The sequence below is a fragment of the Anser brachyrhynchus genome, assembly GCF_964034855.1.
Source record: "Anser brachyrhynchus genome assembly, chromosome: 6".
NCBI classification, from domain to species: domain Eukaryota; kingdom Metazoa; phylum Chordata; class Aves; order Anseriformes; family Anatidae; genus Anser; species Anser brachyrhynchus.
Genome location: NC_137700.1, coordinates 22,208,028 through 22,224,030, shown reverse-complemented (window position 1 = coordinate 22,224,030; position 16,003 = coordinate 22,208,028). Strand labels below are relative to the sequence as shown.

At 40.6% G+C, this 16,003-nt stretch overlaps 1 protein-coding gene across 30 annotated transcripts in view; it reads right to left on the bottom strand.

Moving 5' to 3' along the window:
• Nucleotides 1–16,003, bottom strand: part of PCDH15 (protocadherin related 15) — a 539,977-nt gene that overhangs the window by 234,971 nt on the left and 289,003 nt on the right. For all 30 annotated transcript variants that reach the window (XM_080598442.1, XM_080598431.1, XM_080598457.1 and 27 more), the window contains 2 exons: nt 14,925–15,035; nt 10,953–11,123 (listed from right to left, as the gene is read on the bottom strand). In XM_080598442.1, the coding sequence (XP_080454568.1) occupies nt 10,953–11,123; nt 14,925–15,035 (282 nt within the window). The remainder of the gene's footprint in view (nt 1–10,952; nt 11,124–14,924; nt 15,036–16,003) is intronic.

Sequence of the window (16,003 nt, the reverse complement as noted above, 5' to 3'; positions counted from 1 at the left end):
ATAACTAAGACTAGGATGTTTAGCAATTTTTCTAATTCATGAATCCCACAGATCTGTGGCATTTGTTCTGCCCTTACAAAGAGAAGAGGATTTATGCTAGTAAACCTGTTCTACTGTGCACATCAAAACCACCCAGGAAACCTGGAGATTTCTTTTCCACATTTATGTATTTGCCTTACTTGGCTGATCAGCCAGACCAAAGCTTGCATCAAAGCACATCATCTTCATTTCTGAAAGGAAATGACTTCTAATTACAGCTCCACAGTTATTTCTTCCAAGCAGAAGTCAAAAGCCTTTTTCTTCATAGTTTCTGACAGATCTGTAAGAATTCAATATTCTCCCAACAGCGTTCCCGTTTATTTATTTACTGAATAAAATGACAAACATCAGGCAATTAATCTCCATAGCTAGAAGAAGAAAATTATGAATATGATCAAATCAGTCCTTTTTACCATTTTATTCCCCTTTTCTCACAATTATTAAAGGAACCAGACTTGAGATCAACTCTATAAAATTTCACTTTACACCTTGATAAATGCCTAGAAAATGTGCCTGTCTTCCCCATCAGCCAAATATCCTGTCCAGACTAGGTCTCTGGTACATCACCATCAGCCCAGGAATCCCACAGCCACTGTGCATCACAGGTCTCTTGATAACCCAAGTTCTGATAAGGAATGTGTTTATCTCAACCCATACAAATACTCAAAGACTATTTGCAATTAAGCCTTTATTTTCCTTTCTATTTCACTTTTGAGTATATATTGTCCAAAACTATTCAGTTTTCAGTCAAACTTGATCCTTTTTCCCTTGAAACCTCCACTTTCTCAATCAGATGATGAGTACAGTGCTTTCGATAACTGAAACATCTGGATTCTTTAAACATTCTTTACATTTGACAAACCTGATTTTGTTTGCTATTGAAGTTCAAAGTAGGCAAGTTTACCTGTCCTCTATGTGAAAATGCATCTATAGGTAAAATCACAAGTTAACCCTAGATACATAATGGTGACTGTCCTGCCTGATCAATATATCAAGCAAGTGAAATGCTTGCCTGCCTGCTCAGAGAGATTACAGTGAGCAGTTCTCAGCTTCACATGTTCCCATCTTCAAGTCACTGTCAATTTTACTGATAACTCTTTCGAATCAGCCATACTGCTTTGGCATAGTCCCATGTACATGAAAATTAATTACCTGTAATGTCACATCTTTATTATTTTAACCTTTTCATACTTCACTACTTTTCAGTGACATTTCCTCAGGGGGAAAAAAAAAGGCTCTACTTATCAAGAGATTGCATATGGAAGATACGCAATCAATCACGAAAACAACACGGAAAAATCATAGCAGAAGACTTAAAACTCCTTTTATGACTCCTTATCATGCACTAGCAGATAATCAATAGCTTGTCAAAGCTGTCCATTTTGACTTAGCTCAAAGACTCATTTACATAGTTAATTCAAAATCACTGGCATCAAGTTATTAAAAAAATCCTTACATTAGTAAATCTACTGTGAACTCTACTGCTTATTTAACATTGTCCTCTACCTTGAACTTATTATCAATCAGATAACCCCTGTATTGCTGTAATTATCGTGAAAAGAGTGAAAAAATGCACATGGAGAGTTTATCCACAAACATCAGACGGTAAACCACCCCCAAGAGAGGATTTTATCATTGGTTTTGAATTGCTTTCCAACTTCCAAAACAATTCAAGATCGCCTATCAGTTCATCATGCATCTATGCTTAAATTTAACTGAAAAATTGCTACCTGCTGCTCAACTATACTGAAAATAACTTGCCTATAACAAACACTTTGCCTTTCTCAATAAAAAAAAAAACATCAACGAATGCATACCTGTCACAGAAATCAATCTTCATTTTCTCGTTCCTAATCTGAGTCTCAGGTTTTACCTAAATTGCTAATGAAAAATTAATAACTGAAAAATGCATCAATTTGCTCTTTTTTTTCAGCCAGCAGCAGCAGCAGGACTATTCAAAGCCTCAGGCACTAGAGGGATTCTTTTCTAATTTACTGAATAAGAAACAACACAAGGACGTTAAGATACAGTCCCTCTTTTCGCTGCATTTCTCTGGTTAGTTCTTGTAGCATGGCTGAAGTGACACCACTACTATCTACCAAATCTTTTTTGGCTATTAAATACATGGGACCTCATTCAACTCACAGCTCAACAGTTGAAAGCACATTATCCTTTCTTAGAGATTTTAGTCTAACACAAGAATTGCCACGCTTTTCTAAATAAATATTCGAGTATATAATATTCAGACTAGAAAGTACATAAGCCTTTCAGGCAGCAAATAAAGATGTGCCAGAGCTATTTGGTCTAACAGTTCCTCAGAAATAGGAGTGTTTATGAAGAAAATTCAAAACAATTATGGTATTACGTATGATGAGTTCATATGGAAATGTGGGCAACGTGCACACGGTTAAAACCAAGAAGTTCACATCCAATCCTGAAACGCTCTAGGGGCCTGATTTTCCATGATGTGGAGCTCTTACATTTATTAGGGAACAGCTGCAGAATTCTGTAACAAAAGGTAGGCTTTCACCTTCAATCATTTGTTGTCATTCTGATTGTGTAGAAACTTTGAAATAATAGCTGTTGAAAGTTGTTCTTCCCCACTAAACATTTATTTAAAACCTAAACATGCTTACTGATCATTCCTATTGAGCCCCGAAACCACAAGGTGCAGAGAATGCAGCATTCATTATTGGTAAATGTAAGAGATCCTCAGGCAATGTGAAGGTATTTAAAGTTACACATGAACATGCATATACATGCATTTAATAAGGAAATTGCTGTTTTCCTATGTATTGAATACTTCAAAATGCACACCGGTATTCAAAGCTAAGGTTAGTTTCTAACATAGGAAGAGATAAAGAAACTGATGGAAGAGAAAAAACAAAACAAAACAAAAAATTTTAAGCAAGAGATAGAGCATAACTACAGCCTGGGCAGCAAGATGCGTCTCTGCAAACAGCCAACACACTTCCAAGAGTGCCCCAACATACTTCCAACCTCAGCATAAGTCTCCGTGCCAGGCATCGTTGCAGAGCTACCTCTGCTAAATGCAAAGCCTCTTTTCCATGCCAGAAATATCAGGAGAAAGAGAAACATGCAACTCTCCTGCAGATGAAGGCCACAAACCCCAGCTACACTCAAAGTCCAGTCTGAAAGTTGCCAGAAGACAACATAGCTCAACCACAGTCTAACTCCAAGATGGAATGCAAATACCACCCCTAGCAGAAGACAGCAACCATGGGGCACTGGGTGGTTTTCCATGAGCTCATCTCTTCAGGTGCACCCAAATGCACCAAGACGGTCAACCTTAGGATCGTGCTAGTGCTTCACAGAGCAAACAACTAACTTTACAGCATTTAGTATCAGTCCCAAACAACTGGAGAGCATCTATTTTGCTGAGGAAGGAATAATTAGAAACAAAATAAGTCTCAAATAATTTCCTGATGCTCCTTGCAGCTAAATCATAAGCACAGCTCATTAGGCTACGCATACAAAGTAAGCCAAAGGCTGGCACGCCTCTTTTACCATGTTGCAATAAAAGATTCCAAATCTTTGTTAAAAATAAAAAAAAAAAAAATCATCACATTGAGATATAAGTAGTTCAGAAACTAACAATTTCCTAAATTAGCCACGAACACTGGCAGTTCTGAATGTGGCATATCTAACAAAGAAAAATTGAATTGACAAGAAAAACTGGCAATCTAACCTGATGTTTAGCTTCCTGGTGGTTTGGCTGCTGGTAGGAGTCAGCTCAACCCCATGCACACACACTGTCTTTCAGCAGGCATGTTTAGAAGAAAACTTAAGAAGAAAATCATCTTCATCAGGGGTAAGCATTCCTGCTTTTCCACCAGATTTTATCCTTCACATAGGAAAAAAAGGCAGCCTCCTTATAGGTTGAAAGGTTTTTATTAAAGTAGATTTAACTGCACACTCTGTTATTACCAGTGACAGGACCCATAGGAACGGTGTTAAGCTGAGGCAGGGGAGGTTTAGGCTGGACATCAGGAAGAGGTTCTTCACTGAGAGGGTGGTCGCACACTGGAACAGGCTCCCCAGGGAAGTAGTCACTGCACCAAGCCTGTCTGAATTTAAGAAGCGATTGGACTGTGCACTTAGTCACATGGTCTAAACTTTTGGGCAGACCTGTGCGGTGCCAGGAGTTGGACTTGATGATCCTTATGGGTCCCTTCCAACTCGGGATATTCTATGATTCTATGACATTTATTTAAGCTCAGACTGATTTTTTACTGTGCCGAACTATGAAGGCTATATGTTATACTGAAACCTCAGGGAAGGTTATTTGCTCATAGTTTGCATGGGTCTTCTGTCAGTAGATGTTTCCCACAGTAAAAAAGAAAAGAAAACAAAAAAAAAGAAAAAAACAGAAATAAAGAAATTTAATAGGATATTTTTATGAACTTTATTCTTTGACAAAGAGCTGCTTTTAAAACTAAAGTTTTAAAACCTTTAGTTTCAGACACCTCTTGATATAGTTAGATATGTTTCACGTTTTCTCTGTTTTGCAGTGAGTTTTATTTTAAAAAATCTCTAAGAGAAAATTTCCAGGACATTTTCTTTGTATCAGGAGTTAAGATTTGTACCATCAGATAGGAAAAAGTTGCACTGAAGTCACTTTAGAAACAATGGTTACACACCCAGAGGTACTGCAAAATACCCCATCACAACCCTTGCAATGCTAATTAGCTATCAGTAATAAGCGTAGAACTGATTTGTACAGACCAATTAAGCCTGGTTACTTACAGAGGTGTCCTGTGTTCCCACCCACTCATGAAATGATTTCTGTTCTCCACACTCCTTTTTTCCTTCTCTGCTGAAATAAAACTAGCCCTTCCCGTACTGCTGTGACCTCAGCTCCCTCTGGCAGCGTTTCCGTTTCTCCCACTCGCAGAATAACCCGATTCCTCCCTGTCTCTTGGTCTCCCAACTGCAATAGGTTATGGGGCCCAGAAGGTACTGTCAAGGGGCAGTCCCAAATTGCCCTAGCAATAAATGCAATTAACTGCCAAATGGCCATGCACCTAAGTTATTTTACTGCAGCTGCTAGTGTATGCCACTGTATGATGCTGGGCTAGAGTGCTGCAGGAGAATGGGAAATGGCCTGGAGAAAAAAATAAGTGATTGGCTCTAGAATTAAAGCAAGAATTGAAAAGATAAAAGGCAAGTTTTAAAAAGCACCTGACATTTTTGACATAACTATTGGTCTGATGCAAAACACGTCCTCAATGCTAACTTGGAACTCCTCAAGTGGTTCATGATCCCGAGTAAGATGTACTTGCGTGTTCTGTCAAAATATGCTTAAGTTTTGATGCATTTACTTCATAGTTACAATTCTGAATGTTAGGAATCAACAGGGCATGCTAATGTTGATGGTTTGTTTTGCTTTCCATATATGAAAGTCAATGAATTTCTTTCCCTTCACATGAAATATTCAAAACCAAACCCACCTAATTTTGCAATGGGGAAAAAAAAAATCCCAAACTCTCCATTTCTGTGACAGTAGAGCAAAACTGTTTGACCTTACCATCAAAAGTCAGTTTCCACAGTTTCAAAACTATGGGTTACAGGACCCCACATGGTGCTGATCAAGCGAGGCTTTACTCAGCAGGATTACAATCCCACTTCCTAAACATTCAGTTTTCTTTCCTGAATACAAACAAATCAAACTGAAGAGGTTCCTCTTGCTAATAAAACCTTGAGGGCTTCTAAGGGCACATCCTGCTCTTCAACATCTATTTTTTCCCCCCTCAAGTGCACTGTTATTTGGAGGATTTTTTTTTTTCAGGCTTTCATCTAGAGGTCCTCTGCTCAGAGGACCACTCCTCAAGCCTCATTGCTCCACAGGGTAGCTGAGCCCACAGACTTTGTGAGGTCCGCTTTCAACGCCTAAGGACTCTGAGCATAATTACTATAAAAATAAATACTTTCTGTAGAGAAAGTTACATCAGTAGTGCATTAATAAGTGATGATCCATAAGGCAGCTAGCTGTTTAAAGTGCTGAATCTTGAATCAGTGCAAAGAAAGCCTCATAGGTGTCATTGAGTACATGAGTTTCACGTGGACTGATAATTATCCTACAGAACCTGATAATGAATCAGTTTGTTGCAAAACCAGCCCAGAAGCTGATTAAATCAACCTAATCTATACTTCACTGCTAATTGGCTTTCCTTCTTTGCATGATGATGGAAAACTTCTTAGCACAGAAACGGACAAAACCTTCACAAAGTAAGCATATCAGGAAAAGACTGAAGGAGGAAGAGGCAGAAGAAAGTATCCCTCCAGTTTCATGAGACACTCTTGAGGTTGTATTTTTTTAACTAAATTTTATGACTTCACTATACTGTTGCTTACTAATGCTTATTTGCTGAAGTCTTCCTGAGACAATGACAGAAAGAATTACTAGATTTGATCACACACACAAAAAAAAAACCAGAGGCAAATATAAAACAACGTAGCAAAACAAAACAGTTTTCTCAGAAACTGATATTTAACTAACAACAGTAAATTCACTCCTGGAGAAAAAGTGGAACAGTAACAATTAGGACAAACAGAGTAGTATTTGGACCAATTAAGCAGGAGGTTCATACCCATATCCATTCATCCACCATAGAGAGATGCTGCTTTACTTTTTGTTATAAGGCAATATACTTGGCTTGTGGAACTTTACTTTTTGAAAGGTTTGTGCTAGCTCATTTTAAAGTCACTGTGTCACTGAAGTTGTAAGTTAGCATTCTCCTGAAGGAAGTTAAGGCAAAGAACTTGCATATGAGTTATGAGACAACTTTAGACAATGACTTTGAATGCTGTCTTATCATGGGCTTTGATGTCTTTTCTGCAAGATAAGCAACCTGCAATGATTTTTATAAGAGTCAAAACTCTTTTCCCTCTCTGGGAACTTCTGACCGAGATGTGACAAGTGGGATGTCACAGGAGTGAGCTGCAGGCTGCTCAGTTAGCTTTGGCTTTGGGCTTCAGCAGCAGCGAAGCAGTTCAGCTCTCACCGCTCACCTACTGCCGGATGAAGCATGAAGAAAGGCTAACGTGCTCTCACTAAGTCAGAAATTCGTTTCTGCCTCCTCTACAAAGCTGCAAGAGCACCTCACAACCACTCCACAACAGCCACTGGTGTTTCTGTTACCTTAGCTGCAGCCACAGCCCTAATGAGGCTATCATGGCAATTAATTACAGCAGATCACTGGTGATGGTGCTGCAGACAGTGACAATCTCAAAACCTGGCACCCAGCAATGACAAAGGTCCCATCCTGTGGCCAAGCTCAGCTGGTTAACAAGCAGCACCCAACTGACTTGGGTATTGCCATAACATGTTAATCTACGCACACACCCAGGGAGGACCATTAGAAAACCTCTGGCTTAGTACATAAGAGCTTTGGGACAACTTGAACAGTCTCGTGCAAATAGCAGAAATGCAAAACAGGTTTTTACAAGTGCATAAACACTAATTATATAGTGCTCCACACAGCTTGGAGCAGGCCTAATAATATTATTAATACTGCCATGAGTCAGACCAACTCTCACAAGGCACAATGTAAACCGTGGTACTGTTTCTAAGGAAAAGCTGTTCCTCTGGTAATGAAGAGACCCAGTAATTTCGCTGTTCTCTTCCATTTCTGCCAGCCAAAGACCATAAACAAAGCACGTGCTGTATGGATTCTTTGCTGCCATGCATCAAACTGCTTTGGAGCTTCTAAAGGGAAGAAGTTTGGAAAGAAAACGCTACATTTACCTCAGTAAAGTCATGGTTAGAGGCCAACTAGAGACAACTGATCTTCTAAAACTGAAAAAAAGTACTTACCAGTTACACTAAATGATTTACTTATAAATGCTTCATTTTAGGGGTCAGCTGAGTAGACATCTTGCAAAGCACAACTTATTTTCAAGCTACTGCTTTTGAATAATTCATACTTTGACCCTCTTTGTTTAAGATTCATTAATATTCCTTCTCGTGTTCATTGTAAAAAATATAAAAAGCAATTAAAAAAATAAATGATGTTGCTGGACAAAAACAGCCCTTTATCCTACATAGTGGCTACTATTAAAAAAGCACAGCGAGCAGAATTCTCTTCTATTTGCTATACTTGCCAAAGACTCAAAACTGACAGTGTAGTAAATTCTCATCTTTTTTAAAAAAGAGCTAGTGCAAATTAACTCCATATAAATCTTTCTGAGAAGTATATGGGCCACTGCCAGCTTTTGTACAACCTGACATTGTAGGTGAAGTCTTGGATCATTATGGACTCATACAGGTCATGTCTACCATGTGCAAGGCAACAATTTCACATCATGCTGAAATCTCCAACCTATTTCTGAATGAGCTCCCCTGCCCAGGCTGCTTCACCACAGCAGAGCACCTCGTCAGTCCACTGCCAGCCGCTAGCTACTGCAGACAGCTCAGGCCTCTCTGCGCCTTATCACACTCTTGCAGGACAAATGCAATACCTGTTTTATTAGCTGAGTATTTTATTTATTGTCTTTATTGTCTAAATGCATTATAATTTACAAGTCAAGTAAATATTTGAGGTACCAAGGTAAAACTTTGAGTACAAACATCCATCTTCCACTTACATTTATCCAAACAGCTGCAGCACTACAAATAGATAAACAGCAAATAGCAGGTATTTTTATCAACAGAACCCAGTTTCTCGTTTCATAGATCAGATTTCTCAAGGTGCAGTTTGACACAAAACAGCCAGAAAGCAAACAAAAAAGCTGACACCTGAACAGATTGTACCTTGTGAAATTAAATGAATGTATTTTGCAACTTGGAAACTAATCACTAGTCAGATTTTTCCTTGCCTCCTTGGCAGGCACTGCTTTGTCTTCTAGCACCCAGCATGTGGCCGACCACAGCAAGAGGAGAACGGAGACGGAGCTGGGTTCCTTCCATCTGTGAGAGCTGTACCAGGAAAATTATCTGACCTGTATTTTACCTTAAGATAACTAGATTTAATAAACAAGCAATAACCAAACACCAGTTATTCACAATTACTGCCTCACCTGCCTCTGTACTGGGAACTCTATCAAATCTGTGCAGATAAAATGGGGTCACTGTCATTCTCTGCATAGGTGGGGTACCCTACTAACCCTGATGAGGCCACATATTGAGCTGGGGAATAACGTGTGGTTGCCCAGCTACCTTAAGATGACACTATGCCCAAGCCACAGTGATGTGGAGTTGAAAGCAAACGCATTCATTCACAAAGTCAAAATCAGTCAATGCAATTAGAAAGGTTTATCAAATATCAAGGTGTAGAAGTGAAAGGAGAAATGTAAATCAGTATAATAAGGTTAAATACGGAATGTTTATCCCCTTCCCTTTCCCAGCTCATTTTCTGCTGTACAAGCTGAGTACCAAGACTCCTGACAAATAAGGATGCAGCTGTGAGGAAGAGTTTCTCCAGCACAGAGAAACAACCACCTGTACAGGTGCACGTGCACTGTAAGACACAATCCAGTTTGCTAAGGGTTCCAGACTGACCTGAAACTATTATCACCTCCCTGAAACTTGTTCGAGCCCTCCCTAATCAAGAAAGCATGCTAATTGCACATCATGATTACAATGAGCCTTGTCTCACCTGCTTCAGACTGCACTGGCAATTAAACCACATCCTGTACCATTAACCTGTACGGGTTACCTGTACTGGAAACAACTGATGAGCTGACATGCATTAGAGCCAATTTCAGCTGGTCCTAAAATGGATTAAAAATCCTGTGAGAGATTTAGAAACTTCCTAAGGGCATCATCTGAGTCAACCAAGCAGGGTGGCTGCAGTGCTTAGTGTCCCTGCTCAAGCACATCTGCAGCAGGACTCGAGGCCAGAGGCAGCAGGAAGCCATAACTCATGGAATGGAAGAAGTCTGCATGGTGCAGGACAGCAAGAGAAGGAAGGCAGAGAAGAACAGGAACCTCAGGACAGCAAGACGAGTAAGGCAGAGAAGAGCAGGGGCCTCCACATTTACAGCCCCAACCTCCCCTGGCTCCTGACCAGAGGAAGGAGGATAGCATCCTGCAATAACCAAGGGCATTCAACAGTTAACGTTATCCTAAGGTCAGTGTTGACTGGGGTGGGGATGAGCCCAGTGATTCTACTGGTTCTTCCTTTCTGTATTCTTAAGCACATGAATCTAAGGACAAAAATAACTATCAGTTAAGAAACTCGCATAAAACAAATTTTCCAACTGAAAAGAATTTCTCGCATCACAAAGATGCACACCTCCATCACACGAAGCATCAGCTCTTCTGTAGCGAGGCGGAATTAGCACCATCTTGCATCAGGATTTGACACAGCTCTCACCTCTTCTTTTTGTGACTCACTGGGAAAGTTTCCAGTGGGAAATTAATGACCTTTATCCTAACCAATGTATTAACTGACATTCTTAGCACAAGCAGATACATGGGATAAACACACATCATTTTTTAGTGTGTCTAGTTTGCAACCAGATATAATGACAAATAATCTTCTCAGGAACAAGTAACTATTGCCTTCTCCCCCCAGAATCTTTCTCCTAAGGTCTGGAACAATCCTGAATAGAGCAGCATGTCGAGTCTCTGCTCAGAAGTGCTTCTTTAGAATATTTCAAGAGCGGAGTATGGACAGATCAGGGAAAGCAGCTTGGTAACTATACCGAGCTTCAGTCAGATTCAGCCCCTGTAGCGAGCGAGCAGTTTGCCACTGTATCAAAGTTAGATTTTCACCATCTATTCCTACATATATTTTACCCCAGTTTTGTCCTCTTTAGCACATAGAACCTGTCATTAAAGCATGCATGACCCTTCCAGATACAGTTCTCAATTGTGTCCGCAGAAAAAGATGACAGCTGCTTACGAAACAAACATTTGAAACTCAAAATAAAAAAGCAAGAGGACTTACAGGATCAGTCAGTTCTGGCAAGCTCGCTTGGTAGGTGAGAGGTCTACAGTCACGGGTATTATTCACCAAGACACAAGGAAGAAACATCGGTCCCAAGTCATCCCCATCGAGCACGTCCACTGTGAGGGTGGTTGTACTTGTCCGTCGCTCATTAAGATTCTGGGCTCGGTCCTGGGGAGCAAATGAGTAACGTTTCACAAGACACTCTGAAATCACAATCTACAGAAGGGTTTCAAGTTAAAGGCAAGGACAAGATGCGTAACCATTCCAGTCATGAAGATTCTACATAATAACTTCCAAAAACTCCTCTTATGCTGCCTTGTATAACAGCCTTTGTATAGGCCAAAAGGATGCTTAGGGTCCAAATATTATGCAGTAGGGTACAAAAGAACAGCAATTAAAAGGAATAAATAAATACAGAAATAAATAAATAAAATAAATAAATAAAAAACCCTTAAGCAGTAACCTTTTCTTTTCTAATTGGCAGTGGATAGCCCCTCCACTCTAATGCCCAATCCACCTTTGTGGACCACCGTTTAATACCGATCTTAGCACCTCCCTACCCTTGCCCCCACAAAAAAACAGCTAGAGCACAGCAATGAGAGGGATCCAAGATCTCCAGACTGGGGAAATGTGTTTCTCATGTCAAAAGCCAACTTGTCTGGAGAATGAGTTACACTGTTCAGGTTTTAAAAGGCTGAAGAATAGTTCTGTCCACAACAAAGATGGTGCAGCTAAAAAGATCTCCATGCTGCATGACATTCTTTACAACACATCATGGTTTGTTGTGGTTTTCTTTTGTTTTTTAATGGATTTGGGAGACAATACTGACTACTGAAAGTTGTCTCCATTTCTTTCTCTCCAGATGTTAAGGAATAAAGTTATACTTCCTTGAAATGTGGGAACGACCCAGATTATTTCTATATGCTGACCAATGTACACACTAGCAATAATTTACCTCTTCTTTCTTCATTTACAACTATAGTGAAGAAACAGCATGACTATCCAGTATTTATTTCAAAACAATATAAAGTGTTTCCATTTTAAAAGACTAATTGTTGTGGTGGCTTTTCTTTATAAAAACAAAATCTCTTGGAAGGAATATGGGTCATCAGTTATGTCTTACCCTCCTATTCTAGGCTATCATTAACAGGAAAGACAAAAGCAATTGTTTTTAAAACAGGTATTTATGCTGTTTAATATCATCCTCCGCATATAGGAAATAGGTCATTCCTCTAAGCCATACTAAATGTATATTTTTTCCTTGTTTGCAATCCACTCAGTTCTTGGAACCTCTTTATGGTATTAGTCATGAAATGTGGGAATTTCTGAATTTAACTTTCTTCATGGCCAATGATGAAAAACAATGCCAACAACAATGAGAAGTGGAACAATCCTCACCATCAACTCATCTGTTTGTTTTTACATCCCCTTTCTGTATGCCTTTGAGTAATACTGGATCAAAGCACAGATACAGGATGATTAATTTCACGTAATGTCTTCAGGATGCAAGAGCAATAAACACTCACTGCTAATGTAATCAGTGGAATACAAGTATGATTGCATGCAATTGAGAGAATTAAGTGCAGCATGCAATATTTTGAAAAACAGAACAAAACAGATGAGTTGGGAGGGACCTACAAAGACCATCAAGTCTCACTGCCTGACCACTTCAGAGCTAACCAGAAGTGAAAGCAAATATTGAGGAGGGCACCGTCCAAAGGCCTCTTGAACACTGGCAGGTGTGGGGCACTGACCACCTCCCCAGGAAGCCCGGGCCAGTACTGGAGCACTCTCACGGTACAGAAACTTCCCCTCCATCTGGTCTGACCCTCCCTGGTGCAGCTCTGAGGTGACCAGGAGTAGAGCCTGGCATCTGCCTCTGCGCTTCCCTCCCCAGGGAAGCGAGGTCTTCCTCTCAGCCTCCTCTTCTCCAGCCTGACAGCCCAGGTGGCCTCAGCCTCTCCTCCCAGGACCTGCCTCCCAGCCCCTTACCAGCTTCTGGCCCTCTTCTGGATGCTTTCCAGGACTTGCCCATCCTTTGTATGCTGGGGAGCACAGAACTGCTCGTACCACTCAAGGCGAGGCCGCACCATCACCAAACAAGAGGCCCCCCTCTTCTGACCGGCCGGCCGCACCACGTGTAACACACCCCCTGAGGCACAGGGCCCTCCTGTGAGCTGCTGCAGCCATGCACCTTCCAGCCTACGCCCGGCCTCTCCACACGCCACCCGGCATTCCCTTGGCTGAGCTTCGTGCTGCTGCTGGTCGCCCGGTGCCCTGACGCACCCAGACCGCTCTGTGAGGCCTCCAGGGATCAGCAGCACCTCCCAGCTTAACATCCCTGCCAAACTTGCCGAGGATGCGTTCTGCTTCTGCATCCAGATTGTTGGGAAATATGTCAAACAGAACTGGCCCAAGAATCGAGCCCCGGCAATGATAAATGAAAGGATGCACAGAGCAAACTCCTAAAGAAGGCTATAAAGGTTAATTAGAACCTTTCTTTGAGATTAGTTACTTTTCAGTGATCACTAAATAACTTCAGTGAACTCAGTTCCCTTGTAAGTATTTCTGAGAGAACAACTGTCCTAGGAAGATGGTTCAATCATGTGAGCTGCCTCATTATAAAAATGTCGAAGCTATCAGCATAGCTCTCATCCCAAGCTGTGTAGCCCAAAGGTGGCCATTTATCGTGTAAGGACATGTACCAGAAGGAGCGAGCAAAGTAACGAGAGATTGCTTTGTGGCACTGCTACTGTGCATCACAAGCTGCACCGTCACCAGCAGGTCACCCTGCACGAGCAATAGGTGTCCCTCCTGATGCGAGGTGTTTGCACTGCTGCACGCCAGGCTCCATGTAAGCCTCCTTTCTCTTGAAAAACACGACCTCCTCAACTACCCGAGCTGCTTCTCTTGGAGAGGACAAACTCACGAAACTTACAGTTCTAACATCAAAGGAAGAGAGCTGTGAATACAGAGTGGTGATCTGCGGAATTAATCACTGATCGAAACAAAAAGCAAAACAAGCATGAAGAGTTTTGTGCCCTCCCATATTTCTGTTCAAGAGATCAGCAAGTTGTTACTCAGGCAAAATGACTTGTTTTAACAGGCACAACTGCATGGGCCAGGAAGTATCTTGAGGTATAGTTAAGTGCAAAAAGCATTGAGACACCCTCAGAGAAAAAATGCTGAACATGCCACAGAATATATGCCCCCAAAAAAATGTATCTGCAATTCTGTATCAGAAAAATGACAGTAATATAAATGAGTGAATTTATGTTACTATAAAGCTATGTTAAGGTTGCTTCAGAGCACCCTCATTTTCCCCACAAATGAAGTAGTATCACAACAGTGGTAAACAGCGGAAAATTTCTCATTTCAGCCATTATCAGAATGGCAAAAAAGGAAAAAGAAAAAAAAAAGAAAAGCTTTCACAGCCCTCAAGGACACCAAAAATTTCTCTTATGACAGATATATTAGATATAGTTTAAACATCACTTTTCTTCTTGGTATGCATTCTCCACTGCTGGCCACTGTGCAAAAAAACCCCTCTATATAACCATGCAATATGACTTGAAAGAAAAATCGCCTCTTTATAGAAAACTGCATTTCAAACCTGAAGGATACAACTAAATTGTATCCATTAAACTCATTTGACATCAAATTAGCATGGCCAGATGTATTAGAAAATGAACACTTAGTGACACCAGAATGCACTTTTCTGCATGGACTGTTCTTCAAATATGCTACTTGTTCCCAGTGCCAAAAAGGTTGTCCTGTTACCCACCCTGAGCAAGCTTTTTTAACCACTAATAATGTCTAAGCTTTCAATGACAGAAAGTACCCAGGTACATCTTAAATAAGGTCTTCAGGAAAAGAGCACATCAGACCTGTTATTTCAGAGATACTTTCCTCTCCTAAAAACTCACCTAAATAAGACTGGTAAGTGGCCATTAAGAGATACACACTTACATTTGCTTGAACAATGACAAAATAACGAGTCTTTTCTTCATAATTTAGTCTCTCTCGTAGAACTACTGCTCCAGACAACGTGAGAGGAATATCAAAGGTCCTGTTGGAAGTCTGCAGAAGTTAAAACAGCAACACAAAATTGAACATGCTTCAAAGGTAAAGCACATTTCAGATAGGCCACAATGAGATAATCTAATGGATGGTATACCAAAATTACTTATGCTTCTCGGATTAGAGCTTTTAAATAGTCTACTGTGTTTTCTCCCCACCCATGAGAACTTCACAATAAATATTCTGTGTGTAACAGGATTCTCGCTGACTCTTTGTACATAACTTATTCCTTCTGACCACGAGCAGGATAGTCAAACTATCCTGTTTCTTACTGACTTGCCATGCTGAATTTACACTCTGATGTTCATAAAACCTCTCCTGATGTGAACACAGGAAATTTAGGTCTGCGGTTTCTGTAGTTTGACTTACCTTCTTCTATTTTTCCTCACCATTAAGAGAGCATCAGGTATCGGAGATTAAGAATTCCTTACCGTTGTACTTTTTATCCTACTCTTTATTCCGGCTTTCATGAGGGTGACAAAGTTTTAAATGTCAACTCTACACAGTTAGGTGCCAATTCACAGTGGCAGTGAGGCACATGTTCATGCACTAAAAAATACAGATTTCTGGGTAGATCAGGTGAAATTCAATTTGTCCCACACATTTGCTTAAACAGATTCATGGCACCAAATGACAGGAAGGTACTGCTAGGGTACACACACTTTTAAAGGATTCACCGTGTTAAATGATCCATTTTGAGGGAAGATTACAGGCAAAGACGCAGGTTTCAGAGGTGAGATCTGGTTCCAGTTCTGTCATCAAACTGATCACATTAAAATCTTTCCATGCTTTAATCTACCAATGTATAATATAATTAACATTGAGGTATGGTGTATGGGGAACAGCTCTAGAGCAGTCCAAAACCTCTCAACAGTCAACACTGCAGAGGTACAAAGTACTTTTCTTCCCTTAGGTGACATAAAAGGGCCTCCTCCCCGTCCACTGCTTTTGCAGGTTCACTGCTATTG